The sequence below is a fragment of the Acomys russatus genome, chromosome 32 (assembly GCF_903995435.1).
Source record: "Acomys russatus chromosome 32, mAcoRus1.1, whole genome shotgun sequence".
NCBI classification, from domain to species: domain Eukaryota; kingdom Metazoa; phylum Chordata; class Mammalia; order Rodentia; family Muridae; genus Acomys; species Acomys russatus.
The window spans coordinates 40,711,183-40,724,157 of record NC_067168.1 but is presented as its reverse complement, the minus strand read 5'-3'; the positions used below and the strand labels follow the sequence as shown (position 1 = coordinate 40,724,157).

General features: G+C 49.5%; 1 protein-coding gene across 5 annotated transcripts in view; it reads right to left on the bottom strand.

The window, feature by feature from the left end:
- Positions 1-12,975, bottom strand: part of Osbpl10 (oxysterol binding protein like 10) — a 237,752-nt gene continuing 224,777 nt past the window's right edge. For all 5 annotated transcript variants that reach the window (XM_051140141.1, XM_051140140.1, XM_051140145.1 and 2 more), the window contains 5 exons: positions 9,301-9,781; positions 5,953-6,139; positions 3,367-3,549; positions 983-1,136; positions 1-199 (listed from right to left, as the gene is read on the bottom strand). In XM_051140141.1, coding sequence (XP_050996098.1) covers positions 155-199; positions 983-1,136; positions 3,367-3,549; positions 5,953-6,139; positions 9,301-9,781 — 1,050 coding nt within the window. In that variant the 3' untranslated portion in view covers positions 1-154. The remainder of the gene's footprint in view (positions 200-982; positions 1,137-3,366; positions 3,550-5,952; positions 6,140-9,300; positions 9,782-12,975) is intronic.

Genomic DNA, 12,975 nt, shown 5'->3' with positions numbered 1-12,975 from the left:
CAGAATTTGGGGTGCCCGCCTCACAGTATATAACTCCTTTCTCTGACTTGAATGCTAACAAGAGGTTTCAGCAAATGCCAACAGAATCTTGATACTGTACCACTTTATTCCTACAAAACCAGGCCTATTAAGGGCAGCACTGCACCTCCACCCATCAGTGTGTCTTCCAGAGGGGGTTAAAGTACACCCAGCCATCGCCCTGCAAGAGAAGGAAGGAGGTGAGACAGGAGGACCTCACAACAGAGTTGAGAAGCCAAGACATCTCCCAGCAAGCCAGCCTCTGATACACAGAGCCCACACAGCACTGGCCAAGACCTGATCCCAACACCTCACACCCAGGCCTATCTGACAGTCTTCCCTGCCCCTCCCTGAGCTTGTCTGAGGATACATTTCTCCCTGCCCAGCTGAGATAGAAAATATATATGCATTTGCTTTTAAAAGAAGTCCCATGAAGTGACTAAAAGGGATCTCTCAGCTTCATCTCTCTGGATGGCTGGGCAAAAAAGAATTTCGAGACAGTTCCTAGAAGAGTTTGGCAGGATGAATCAGAGGAAAGGTGAAGGGAACAGTGATGTGAAAGTCCACCCAGTGATAGCTCATTGGTAGGTGTCTGTCACAGTGCATCTGCAGAATTTCTGTTCATTGAAGTGGTTAAGAACAGGGAAAGTGAGCCATTGCATGTGTAGTTCAGGCTGTATGGTCTTTACTGTAGATGGGACTAGCTGCCTCAAGGGCCTGCCACCTTTGCTTGCCCAGTGATGGACTGTAGCCTGGAGTTGTGGGCCGGATTATCACAGCCACAGGATACAAGACTAAGGTTGACCTCAAATGGACACACAGCACCTTGCCTGCTTCTCTGAGCCCACAATCTAAGCCGGAGCCACTCTCCCTGCTCCACCCAAGGCCTGTCCATCTCACTCTGGGCAGTAAAAGCCAAGGTGCCCCTAATCAGGACCAGAGCCTAGTGGCAGGCCAGGGCTACCTCTGGGATGAAGTATTTGGGCCGCCATGGTGTGCGAAGAGCCTCCCGCTTCCGCTCCTCCATCCTCTGCTTCTCCTCCAGGCGCCGCTTCTGCTCTGTGGCTGCGTCCATGTCGCCAAGTCGCAGATAGTGTGTGACTTCCTGCCAGAGGTTCCTAGAAAGACAAATAGTAAAGGAAACCATCAGGCTGGGCCAGCTTTTGGGGTGACAGTAACCAAACAGGATGCTGGGCAGCTGTCCGCAGGAATCCAGTCAGTCAAGGTGTGCTGAGACACAGGAGCTGCATTTTGCAGAGAAAACTAACAGTCAAGTGAGTGTGTGAAACAGGAATCTGACTTAAAAGCCCTGAATGCCCAGCTAGAAGGTGGAGAGGGAGGAAACATTAGGGTGGGGATAGAGGGCATCTAGAGGAAGTCAGGGGCGCCCTCAAGAGGTTGCCAAAGGGGCAGGGGGTGTGGCAAGGCCAGAGTGGCATTTCCAGGCTTGCCTCTGTGATCCAAGACAGGACCTTTGCTCAGACAATGGGCAGACACAGTCTCCTCAGGCTGGCGGCACAGGAGAGCTGAGCTAGACAGAGCTCGTGGCTCTGACTCAGCAGGTAAAGGAGGCTTGGGACCTAGCAGGGTTGGTGAGGACAGGCGTGTAGAGCAGCCCATTCCACATCTTACGTGGATAGATAGCTTCTCTGGAGTTGGCTTTATGCTGTCTTTGTTACTGGTTTTTGAGGCAGGGATTTTATGGTGTAAGCCCAGGCTGGTTTCTCAGCTTGGTTTCCTGCCTCAGCCTCCTGAGTGTTAGGTTATAGGCAGGCATGTGCCACCACACCCAACACTGTGTGTTTAAATAAAACACAGCAGCCCCCTAACTCTGGCACTAGGTTCCTTCCCTGCTCTTTGCAGGGTTCCAGGTACTCAGAGGCTGACCAAGGAGTAGCTGACCTCATCCTAGGAATGCCCCCGAGAGGCAATGCGGCTGGTGGTGAACTGCCTTCTTTCCTGAAGCCATGGCCCCACAGTGTTTGGGGCGGGGGGCAAGGAAGAGTTCCTGCCTCCACTTCAGCACAAAAGTTGTACTCACTGCCACAAACAAGTATGGCTGGTTTTCAAGCCAGTATCAAAGAAGGCCCTACAGCCGTGCCTAACAACTGTCCACATACACTGCTGTGGCCTGCTTTGCTTCCACTCAGCACATCGCCCATGCCACTCTACTGTTCTAGTCCCACCAAAACCCTTCACAGCACACATAATTTCTCACCACCTGCTAAAGAACAGACCTAGATTTAAAGGAGGCCTTGGCAAACACTGACCATGAGGGGCCAGATGGTAGATCTTAATGGGTCTTGGTTGCAGCTAAACTCTGCTGTTGCAGCAGGAAGGCAGTCGTAAACAGCTGTGAACTATGCACTGCCATGAATGAGCATGGCTGGGTTTCAATAAAACTTTATTTTTTTAAAAATCAGCTCTGGGGCAGCAAGATGCACTTACACTACACCTAACAACCTAAATTGGATTCCAAGAATCCACATGGTAGAAGGAGAGCTGTCCTCTGAACTCCACCTGTGTACTGTGGCACACACGTGCTCAAATACATAAGCATAAAATGAATATAGAAAAAAATTGGTAAATCAGCCAGGACTCAATTGGACCCATGCACCATGTTAGCTAATAGCTTATGTTGAAATATCAAAATAGCATATTCTGTGAATAACCTGCTCAGGGACCTGTATGCTTGTCACTTTCAGCAGCCACATAATACTGTATAGTGGATATACTAATTAAGTGGATACTTTATAGTTTATTTAACCATTTTCCAAATGCTGGGCAAATAGATGGTTTCTCTTTCTTGAATTGTTTTCTCTAAAATAGATTCGCGTTAGGATCTTTTCTGGACTTGATAATTCTCCATGCCAATGGATAGATTCCCCAGAAATAGAGTACAAGATTAAAGTGAGCTCATGTATTTAAATCTAATGGTCAAGCTGCATCTGCTGCTACCAGAAAGCAGCACAGGATGTGTGGAGTTGATTTCACTGCCTGTGTCAGCACTCAATATTTTAAAAATAACTGTCAAGAAGGAAAAAGAAAACTCTCCCTGTCTCTTTACATAGTTCTTTCAATTAGCAGCAACTCTGTGATTTACAGTAATATGGCAGTTGGGTCGACAAGCTAGTTCAGGACGGGCAGCACAAGTCTGCCAGATGGTAGCTGATAACAGTCCACTCTGACTACAGAGCCACCCAAGTGACAACTACATGGGTCTGTCCCTCAAGGACAAAGGGTGGGGTTGAGTTCAGTATCTAAAGAAAGCCTCTTCTGTTCTTTTGCCAGTAGCTGTGCTACTGCTGTTTGCCATGAGTCCCTCAGGCAAGGTGGAGGCAGCCATACCTGGACTCCATGGGCCCCTGCTTCTCCAGAGGTCTGAGCTTCTTTGGGTACACAGGCAGGGTGGTCGTGTCGATGACCTTAGTCTCCCCGTTGCTGTAGGTGAATTCTAAGGTGCCGTTCCATTCCCCATGCGCTTTGCAGACGATGGTGTTGGTTGGGTTGTGTTTCACTTCGGCTGTAACCCTGAATTAATGAACGCGGTCGAATGAATGAATCAAAAAGGGAAGTCTGGTTCTGAGACCTTTAAAAGGGTAGTCTAGGGAGAATGAATTGTTTTGCATGCTTTTAACTCCTGAGGAAACAGAGGCAGGTCGGCTGGCCTGGGCTACGCAGATAGACTTTGTATGAAAAAGAGAACAGGAGAGAAGAAGAAAAGAGAAAAACCATGAAATAAATCCACATCAGGTTTGAAGACTGATTAACAGTAGCAGTAGTCAGAGCCTGCTTCACTGTTCTGATAGATGGCTCCATGGTTATATAAGATGCCGTCTGTCACAGGGATAATCCAACAGCAAAATATAGTCTCTCCTCCTCAAAACAGCATCTCCTAGTGTTACATTTTTACCACAGAAAGAGTGTAGGAAGAGCTTTTCCATCCTTAATTGAGGCCTTTGGTTCTATGCCAAGCATTGTGGTGCATCCCTGTAATCCCAGCATTTGGGGCAGGAACAGAAGGATTACAAATTTGAGGCCAGCCTGGGCTGTGTGACAGCATGTCTTAAAATACAAAAGCTAAAGCGAACAATGCCATCACCACAAGGTCAGTTCTTATGGGGCAGCTCACACTCCCCAGAGTCCATCCAGAGGATGGCCAAGCCAAACCTGGCTTCATGGCACCTGTAGACTCAGCAATAGCTGGATGGCCACCTTCAAGTTCTCTGCAGAAGACCTTGTGGGGGACTGGTGAGATGGTGCAGCAGGGGCAGGTGCCAGCCATGCCAGCCTGGCAACCTGAATTAGGTCCCCAGAACCCATGTGAACGTAGGAGAGAGCCAACTCCACAGAGTTGACCTCTGACCTCCACATGCACACTGTGACACCCTCCCTGTCCCCCTCACACTCATGTGTGCATGCAACATATGATAAAAGGCCTGTGGAGACTGCTGTGCTTGGCATAGTCTGGGCACCCCAGGGCTCTGTGTCCGTCCGAGGGGGAGGAAATAGCCCTGGAGCCAGGTCCTCCAGACCCAATGGCCCACCTTGTCTGGCTTTTCAGTTTGCCTTTTTTTTTTTTTTTTTTTTTTAAATTACATGTACTGAGGGAGAGGTATGTACGTGCTGAGTGTGGGTGCCTGTGGAACTCAGTGGCATCAGATTGCAGAAAGCTAAAGTTACAGGTGGTTGTAAGCCGTCCTGTGTGGGTGCTGGGAACTGAACTCAGGTCCTCGGCAAGGACGGCAAGTATTCTTAACCTGTGAGCCTCTAGCCCAAGTTTCCAGCTCTCAAATGTAGGCTTGAAAGCCACCTCCCTTGGCCTAAGAACCATTCAGGTTCCTAGTGGACATGCCTAGTGGTGCAGAGTGCTGGCAAATGCTGCACAGTGGCCTCACTGTGGGGGGGACACACAGCTGCGTGCTTTTGATGATCTATCTCTTGTCTTTCAAATGCTAGCAGGACAAAGAAATGCTAGGAAGAAAGACACCCAGTCAGAGTCAGCTCCAGCGCACTGGTGAGGGTGTCTGTGGGTGGCCCCGGTGCCATGCAAGGTCCTAGGAACAGCTGGGGATCTGACATCTGCACAGTGGCAGGCTTGCCCCGGTCAGGGCCTTCCTCCAATGGTGACCTCTCTTTTAGTTCAAGATCTGGTTTCCCAGCTCCTAAGGACAGAGACAGAGTCTGTGGCTTGGATGCCCAGGACTCCCAAGAGCTGAAAAAAAGGGTATTGCCACAATACCTGTGCTTTCAGAGCACTGCACTGTAGAGTGGGGTCCTCTGAGTGACTTCTGTATTACCACAGACTCCCTATAAATGCCGAGTAAGGAGGGCCCCAGGCCTACTCTGTGATGTGGGGGAGAAGGTCCTTCACACAGGACCTGTTCACTGAACCTTGATGGTCAGGGTTAGGGTGCTAAAATGCCATCTTTTTTTTTTTTTTTTTTTTTTTTTTTTCAGGGTATAGAGTGCTAGGGGATTGAACCCAGATCTTTGTGGATGTCGGGTAAACATTCTACCAGTGAGGTGTGCCCCTAGCCCTTGGCTTTTTTTTTTTTTTTTTTCCCCTTCAAGCTAGCCTGGAGTTTGTTGGGTAGCCCAGGCTAGCCTGGAATTTGAGATTCTCTTGGCTCTGCCTCCAGAGGACTGGGCTTATAGGTAAGTGGTATTATGCCTGGCTAGGACTCCATCTATTTGTTTTTGTTTTTTGGGGTTTTGTTGTTAGGTTTGTTTGTTTGTTTTTTGAGACCAGATCTCATGTTTCCCAAGCTAGCCTAACTAAGTTATCCAAGGATGGTCTTGAACTTCTGATTCTCCTACTTTTGCCTCCTTGGTGCTGGGATTACAACTCTGCCCACATGCCTAGTTTCTTCTAAAGGATGAGGAGACTTGGGAACAAAAGCACAGCCAGAGTCCTGACTGCTTCCTACTTACCTGTGGACTTTCCCGCCGTAAAAGGGCTTTGTGTGGAATGTCACAGTGGCAGAGTACCCGGTCTTGGCACAACTGATGTTGACTTTCCCTCCAAGCTCCACCCATGGGACAGTAAGGATGGAGCGGGCGTAGGCACTGGGCAGTGTGAAGACATAGTCTTCCCCATGGTCCAGGAGCCGAAGCACACCTCCAGGAGAGAAGGAGAGTTAGGCCAGCAAGAACAGGCAGAGAGCATGAAGGACAGGAATAGCCAGGACCCAAGAAGGTCCTGTAACAAATGCCACATGTCTCACTTTGACAGAGCTCTCTGTTCATTGCCCTGTGTTCTGCTGTCTGCACCCCATGGAGCTCTGGGGAATACCATAAGGGAGGCCTTCTCTGTCAACTGAGAAGACATTAATCACTGAGCAAAGACAAAATTGTGACTGTGATCAGGCTAAATGGGGAGAGGTGGACAGTGCCAAGGAGGCCCCTGTTAGGACAAGCTAACCTAGAAAGGGAATGTGCCTCAAGGAAGGGACATTTGAGCCAGGTGTCAGATGAAACAGGTGCACAGAGCCATATATGCAATTCCCTGTGGTGACAAAAGCCCAAGGACAGGGCCTGAGTGAGGGAAGAGGTGGTGTGCAGAAGTAGGGCAGCTGGAATATGGAGAGGACACCATGAACAAGCACCTGGCCTTGCATTTATCTCCCCACTTCCCTTCAGTACTGAGACAAGGGCAGCTGCCATGAAGGGTACAATAAACCCACGTGGATGACATCTCTGTTTTTTAACTGGATATACATGGCCAGAAGTGTTTGTGATGTTCCCTCCCAAGGCTCCTGGTTCCCCATTCAGCAAGAGTGAAGATGGAGCCAATGGTCTCATTGGTCACCAGCCTCCTAAGAGCTCCTTGCATGGTGCCCTTTAGGCGTCATAACCTCCCAAGACGGTAGGGCTCATGGTTTCCAGGAAAAACGGTGCTGTAGACAAGAGCCTAAGGGGCATTGTCAGTCCTTACTTCTCTCTTCTGAGGCAGCTGGAGGAGAGACACATTGAGGAGAGGGCATAGGGGAGGAAAAAGAAAGAGTGCACGTGCACATGGGCTGGAGTAGATGGGACACAAAGGACTGCGTACAGACCGTGAGGAAAGAGTGATGCCCCATCATCCCACCCACGCACTCAGTAGAGGAGTGAGATCCTATACTCACACCATCAACAGGGGGTTGACACACTACACTCACACCATCATGGCTTCTGACCCAGGCCTTGCATAAGGGTCTCGCCTGAGTATCTGCCTCAAAGCTTAATTTTGAGCAAGACCTCCATAACCCGGGCAGCTGGAGAGGACAAAAGGCAAGAGCTAGAATAGAAGGTTGAAAAGAGAAGCCACAGGGTGTGGTGGCCCACACCTGTCATCCAGAGCCTAAGGGGGGAGAACTGAAAACTCCAGGCCTACCTGGGTGACACAGTGAAGCCAGACCGTGTCTCAAAAGGAAGCCACCAGGATGTTCCTGTTGCTCTCAGTTCTACTTCAGTTCTAAGTTCCTTGATTTCTCAAGCGCCAGCCACATACTCAGAGAGGAGTTCTGGCAGGGAAAAGGCCCCTGGGAGTCTGGAAGAAGCTTCTAGTCACTCCTAGGCCTCCATAAATGCTGCAGGTGTTAATGGCTGCTCAGTAGATAGGAGGGATGGTTTTCACTGGCCTAATTACTTCATGTAATCTATCATGTGTCCTTGGGCGGGCCCCATCAAAAACCCCACGGTCTCATAAGTTATGGTGTGGATAGATTACAAAACAGGAGAACATGCATCAGACTGGGCCTGACGTAGAGTCACTCGGGAAGAACCTCAAGGAGGAGTTGGCTGGCCTGTGGGTGCCTCGCCTTCCAGGGGTTTAACTGAGGTGGGAGGGGCCATCCTGAATGGGAACAGTGTCCTGCCATGGGCTGGGGTCCCTGAATGAGAAGAAGGAAGTGAGGTGAGCCCCAGCATGCATGAATGCTCTCTTCTGACAGGGACACAGGGTGACCAGTTCTCTCAAGCTTCTGCTGTGACTTTCCTGCCGTGATGTAACCCAGAACTGGGGTCTCCCTTACGTTGCTCTTGTCCGTTTTTACCAAAACAACAGTAAAGGAAGCTAAGACAGACAATAGCGACCTTCCAGGTGGGCAGCCGGTCTCTCTGATGCTGCAGGCTCACCACATGGTCTACTGTGGTCCCTCTTCAGGCCTACACCTTCCTGTCCTTAGCCAGGACATCCCATGGGGGAGGAGGGTTGGGGGACAGGATGACAGGGGGATTGCAAGTTCAAGGCAGAGTTACAGGACTACAGAAAGAACCTCCCTTTTAAACAAAAACAGCTAAAGAACATATTATGTAGTCAATTTAGAATAAGTAATAAAATCAAATAGAATATCCCAAATACCATTTTTTTCTAATTTTTATCAATGTATCGTTTGCGCATGAAAGTATGTGGGTCCTGGGAATTAAACTTAGGTTTAATTCAGGGTACATCTACCTACTGAGTTATCTTTTGGCCCCAATTTTTGTTTTTCAGTGAAGACAGATTGAATTGCTCCTGTTTCTAACTCTGTGAGTTCGAGGCCAGCCTGGTCTACAAAGTGAGTCCAGACATCCAAGGCTACACAGAGAAACCCTGTAGAAGGAGGAAGGGGGAGGGAGAGGAGGAGGAGAAGAAGCAGGAGCAGCAGGAGCAGCAGCAGCAGCCAAGAGGCTGAAAGTGAAACTCCATGGAGTTTTTTGTTTAGTTTCGTTTGTTTTCTAGGATCACAGTTGTGGAGTCTCAAATGGGTATGACTCAAAGGGAGTTAAATAAACACTAACGAAAGACCTCGACTTGACAGAGCTCATTGGGTTTCTTCACACAGTGAACGAACCACCCACAGCAATTCGCTAAGGAGGTGCCGGCCCCTTCTCTCCACAGCGTTCCCTGCACAGAACCATGGCCCCACCTTGAGTATTCCTATGAGCAGCTTTCAGCAGGTGACTCTGCCAGCCTCATGGTCTGGGAGCCAGAACACTGGTGAGAGTGCACACATTTAGAGCCACAAACTCATGTATGGTCGGTCGCACTCTTAGGGGCAGCCCTGACAACTATGGGCCAGCTAAAGAAGAGTCTAGAAGGTGGTGTGTGACAATACAGGAGAGCTAGAAGCAGTGACTCAGCCCTTCCATCCATCGCCTGGGACCCCTGGGAAATCAGCCCACCTGGTCCACCATCCATCCCCATTTCCCATCCCCTCCACCCCCCATTAACAAATAAAATCTATGTACACAAGCTTCCATCGCTCATGCGAATGCAGAGGGCAGTGGGTGCGACTCCAGTTCTCCGTGTCAGCTTACCTTCCCCTATCATCGAGACCCCCACGGACATGCCCATGAACTTGCTTTTGGTCCATACATGACTGTTGATGCACAGCCTCTTCTCCTTGCACTCACAGTAGAAGCAGGAGATGGGCGGATGATGGGACACCTGCTCAGCCACGAACCTAAGCTTATAGCTTTTAGAAGGGTCATCGGCCACCGGATGCTCGTGACAGCTATTGGGAGAGTTGGGGGAAGTCCACTTCGACTTGACTCTGTCCTTAGGGACCTCCCAAGAGCAGTGGAAGGTCTCGCCGATGATGGGGTTGTAGGGCTTCTTGGCCAGGGTGCCTTTGCGGCCCTCATGGAAGGCCGTCAGATAATACTCCACGAAGCTAATCACTCTCTCCTCTGGCGTCGCCCCGGCAGTGATGGCCAGCAGCAAGTCGGGGTGTGCCATAAAGTCTGCGTACATCTCCAGCAAGGACCGCTTCTCCAGAATGAAGGTGGGAAGCAGCACCTGCGCCAAGGACACAAGGAGACAGGGCGTGTCAGACTCGTGCTCCAGTGACGAGCCACAGGGGTTAGGTGACAGTGGCATCGACGTCAACCCAGCTCTGTGCACAGGAATGTTGTGCACAGTGACTTTCTTCTTTCCCCGCTGGAGTTAGTGCAAGAGCACAAGCTCACTCATTCACACACGCACATACCCTTTCTTCCCGTGTGTGACGTGTGTGACAGCTCCTCTCACGCACATCCTTGTACACTCCTTCATTCCATTCCTGTCACTGAGAAGAGAGCAGCCTAAAGGACTATTTTTTAATGATTACATTTTAATTATTTATTGATTACCGGGGGAGGGCAATTTGCAGGAGCTGACTCTCTCTTTCCACTATGTGGGACCTGAGGATTTACCTCCCATCACCAGGCTTGGCTCAAGAACCTTTACTATATGAGCCATCTTTTTTAGGCCAGAAAGGCTTTTCTTATTCCTCTTGCCCACCCCACCCCAGCTCCAGCAGCATTTTCTGTGCTTCCACAAAAAGAGCCGGCCACTGTGTCGTGTTGGTCCTGGCAGACAGGCAGACAGGGTGTCACCATTATGTGGGTAGTATTAGGCAGGGGGCCTAGGGATGGGCTTCCACAGAGGCACCTGGGGAGAGGAGCTGCTCCCCAGGGCAGGTCTTCAGGGACCATGGTACCATGCAAGGAAAGAGGAAGGCCTTGACCTGCATCATCATCTGAGGAGAAATAGCTGGGCAGTCCCTGGGCCTGCTACCAACCTATGGCTGAAAGAGGGGCATGAGTGGGACAAACAAAGGGAAACCAGGTTGGTCCAAAGAAAATCCAGTGGTCACTCTAGGCCTGCATAACTCCAAGTTCCTACAACCCACTGACCAGGTCATCTAAAGCAAACAGAGGTCCCCTAAGGCAGGGATGCAGACATCTGCATAGTATTACTGTCACTTCCTGGTACTCTAGGGTCCCCACAAAGCAATTTCCTGTCAGGTATCAGGGGTCACCCACCCAGCTGCAAAGCATTGCTTCCTCTACCCATGACCTTGAGGCAAAGAGAGAGCAGGTAACATTCTGGAGACACAGATGGTAAGGAACACTCACATGGAGTCATTAAGACTCTAGGAGCACTGTCCCCACAAGCTGCTCACCAGACTGTCAGCACAGAGGCAGGAAGCCAGGCTAAGGGCCCCAATACGTGGCCAAGCATGGGGCCTCACTCCTCTCCCGGATATTTTCTGAGACCCTCATAAATGTGATCAGTAACTTTACATACAGCAAGAGTGCTGTAACTTCGCACATCCCTGTGACTGGCACTTTTATCTTGTTAGTTGCAATCCCACTAGCTTTGCCTCAACCCTCCCCCACCCCACCTCCACACTCGTTAAATTCCTTGCAACCTTTTGAAAATAATAACTTTTTTTTTTTTTTTTTAAATCACCAGAGTTGGGCTGGTAAGAGGGCTCAGCAGGTTAAGGCACTTGCTGGCAAGCCTGTTTCCCCCTGAGTTCAGTGCCTGGAACCTGCACGGCGGAAGGCAAAAGCTGACCCTCAGAAGTTGTTCCTTGACTGTATACATGCAACTGGACGTGTCCTTGCCCAGCAAAATAATAAACGTAATAATCTTTTCATCGCAAAGTCCAAGCCATGTTACTATTATGAAGGAAATGACGTGTGACTTCTTTGAAAAGCCCGCGCCCACGGTTTCAGTCATGTTTTATTCTTTCTCCGAGAGCCTCTCTTTCTTTTAAACTGTGAAGCTTAAAATCTATATTAAAATCTATATTAAAATAAACACCCAATCTGCTCCATGACGGCTGACCCTGAAATCCCTTTCTGTGAGGAAGTCGCAAATCTGGCTTCACCTGATTTGAGGCCCCTTAAGAGGCTAAGGAACCTCGCCTCGAGTTGCTACAGACGACAGCTTGGAGCCACGTCCCTCTCTGCCACCGCCAGCCTTGTTGTGATCCTTCCCACATGGACTCATGAGGCTTCAAAACTGGCAGGCCGCCAAGGTTAGACAATAGCTGATCATGAATATCACCCAGGCTTACAGATCTGCAACTGTGGCTCCATGCTAGCTCCCTAGTGTGTGTGTGTGTGTGTGTGTGTGTGTGTGTGTGTGTGTGTGTGTGTGTGTGTGTAAGTGTGTCTGTGGAAGCCAGCAGGGGATGTCAGATCCCCTGGAATGGGCATTATAAGGGGCTGTGAGCCACTAGAACTGAACTCTGTAAAATCAGTCCCTGCTCCTTTTTTTTTTTTTTCTTTCTTTCTTTCTTTCTTTTTTTTTATCTTCCAGAGCTGGGGAACCCTGGGCCTTGCACTTGCTAGGCAAGTGCTCTACCATTGAGCTAAATCCCCAACCCCCAGCCCCTGTTCTTAACAGCTAAGCTGTCCATCCAGCCCTGCACAGAGCACTTTCTTAAAACTCCTTGCAAGTAAGCCGGGCATGGTGGCGCACGCCTTTAATCTCAGCACTCATGAGGCAGAGGCAGGTGGATCGCTGAGTTCAAGGCCAGCCCGGTCTACAAAGCAAGTCCAGGACAGCCAAGGCTATATACAGAGAGACTCTGTCTCGGAAAAAAAAAAAAAAAAAATTTTTTTTTAAAACTCCCTGCAAGTGATTTGGATACAAAAGGTGTCCAGAAGAGAGAAAGCAGGCTGATGTGTCTTCAAAGCATAGTGGTTTCAGAGGCAAGCAGAGAAAGCCAACCCCACCGGGGAGGCAGAGTTTAGCAGCCAGCTCTTAATATTATTTATCTGTCATTAAAAGCCATGTAAAAAGCAGCAGCAAGATATAAAATCAAGCACAGAACACAATCCAAGCAAATCCATTCAAAGCCTCGGAATGTTAGCTTGTCTCTAGATGATAAAGGGCTGATTTGCATTTTTGTATCTTTCTGCTTCCCTCAGTCAAATGCAGGAAGAAGAAAATAGTCATCAAATGACAACTGTGCGAATCCAGGCAGATTTCCTAATTTTCCTTTAGCCACAGTTCGGCTACACTGAGGATCCCTGTGGACCAGTGTGCACTCTACAATTCAGCCTTGGGACAGTACTCTCCTCACGTTGTGTGTGGCTGTGGAGCCAGGTGATGTTGGTTGGGCTCTGTGGGGCCAGGCCGTGGCGCTCCCCCACAGAACAAGCAAGTAGGAGCACGCAAACAAATGTTCCCAACGCGCCCACCCTTTCTTGTCC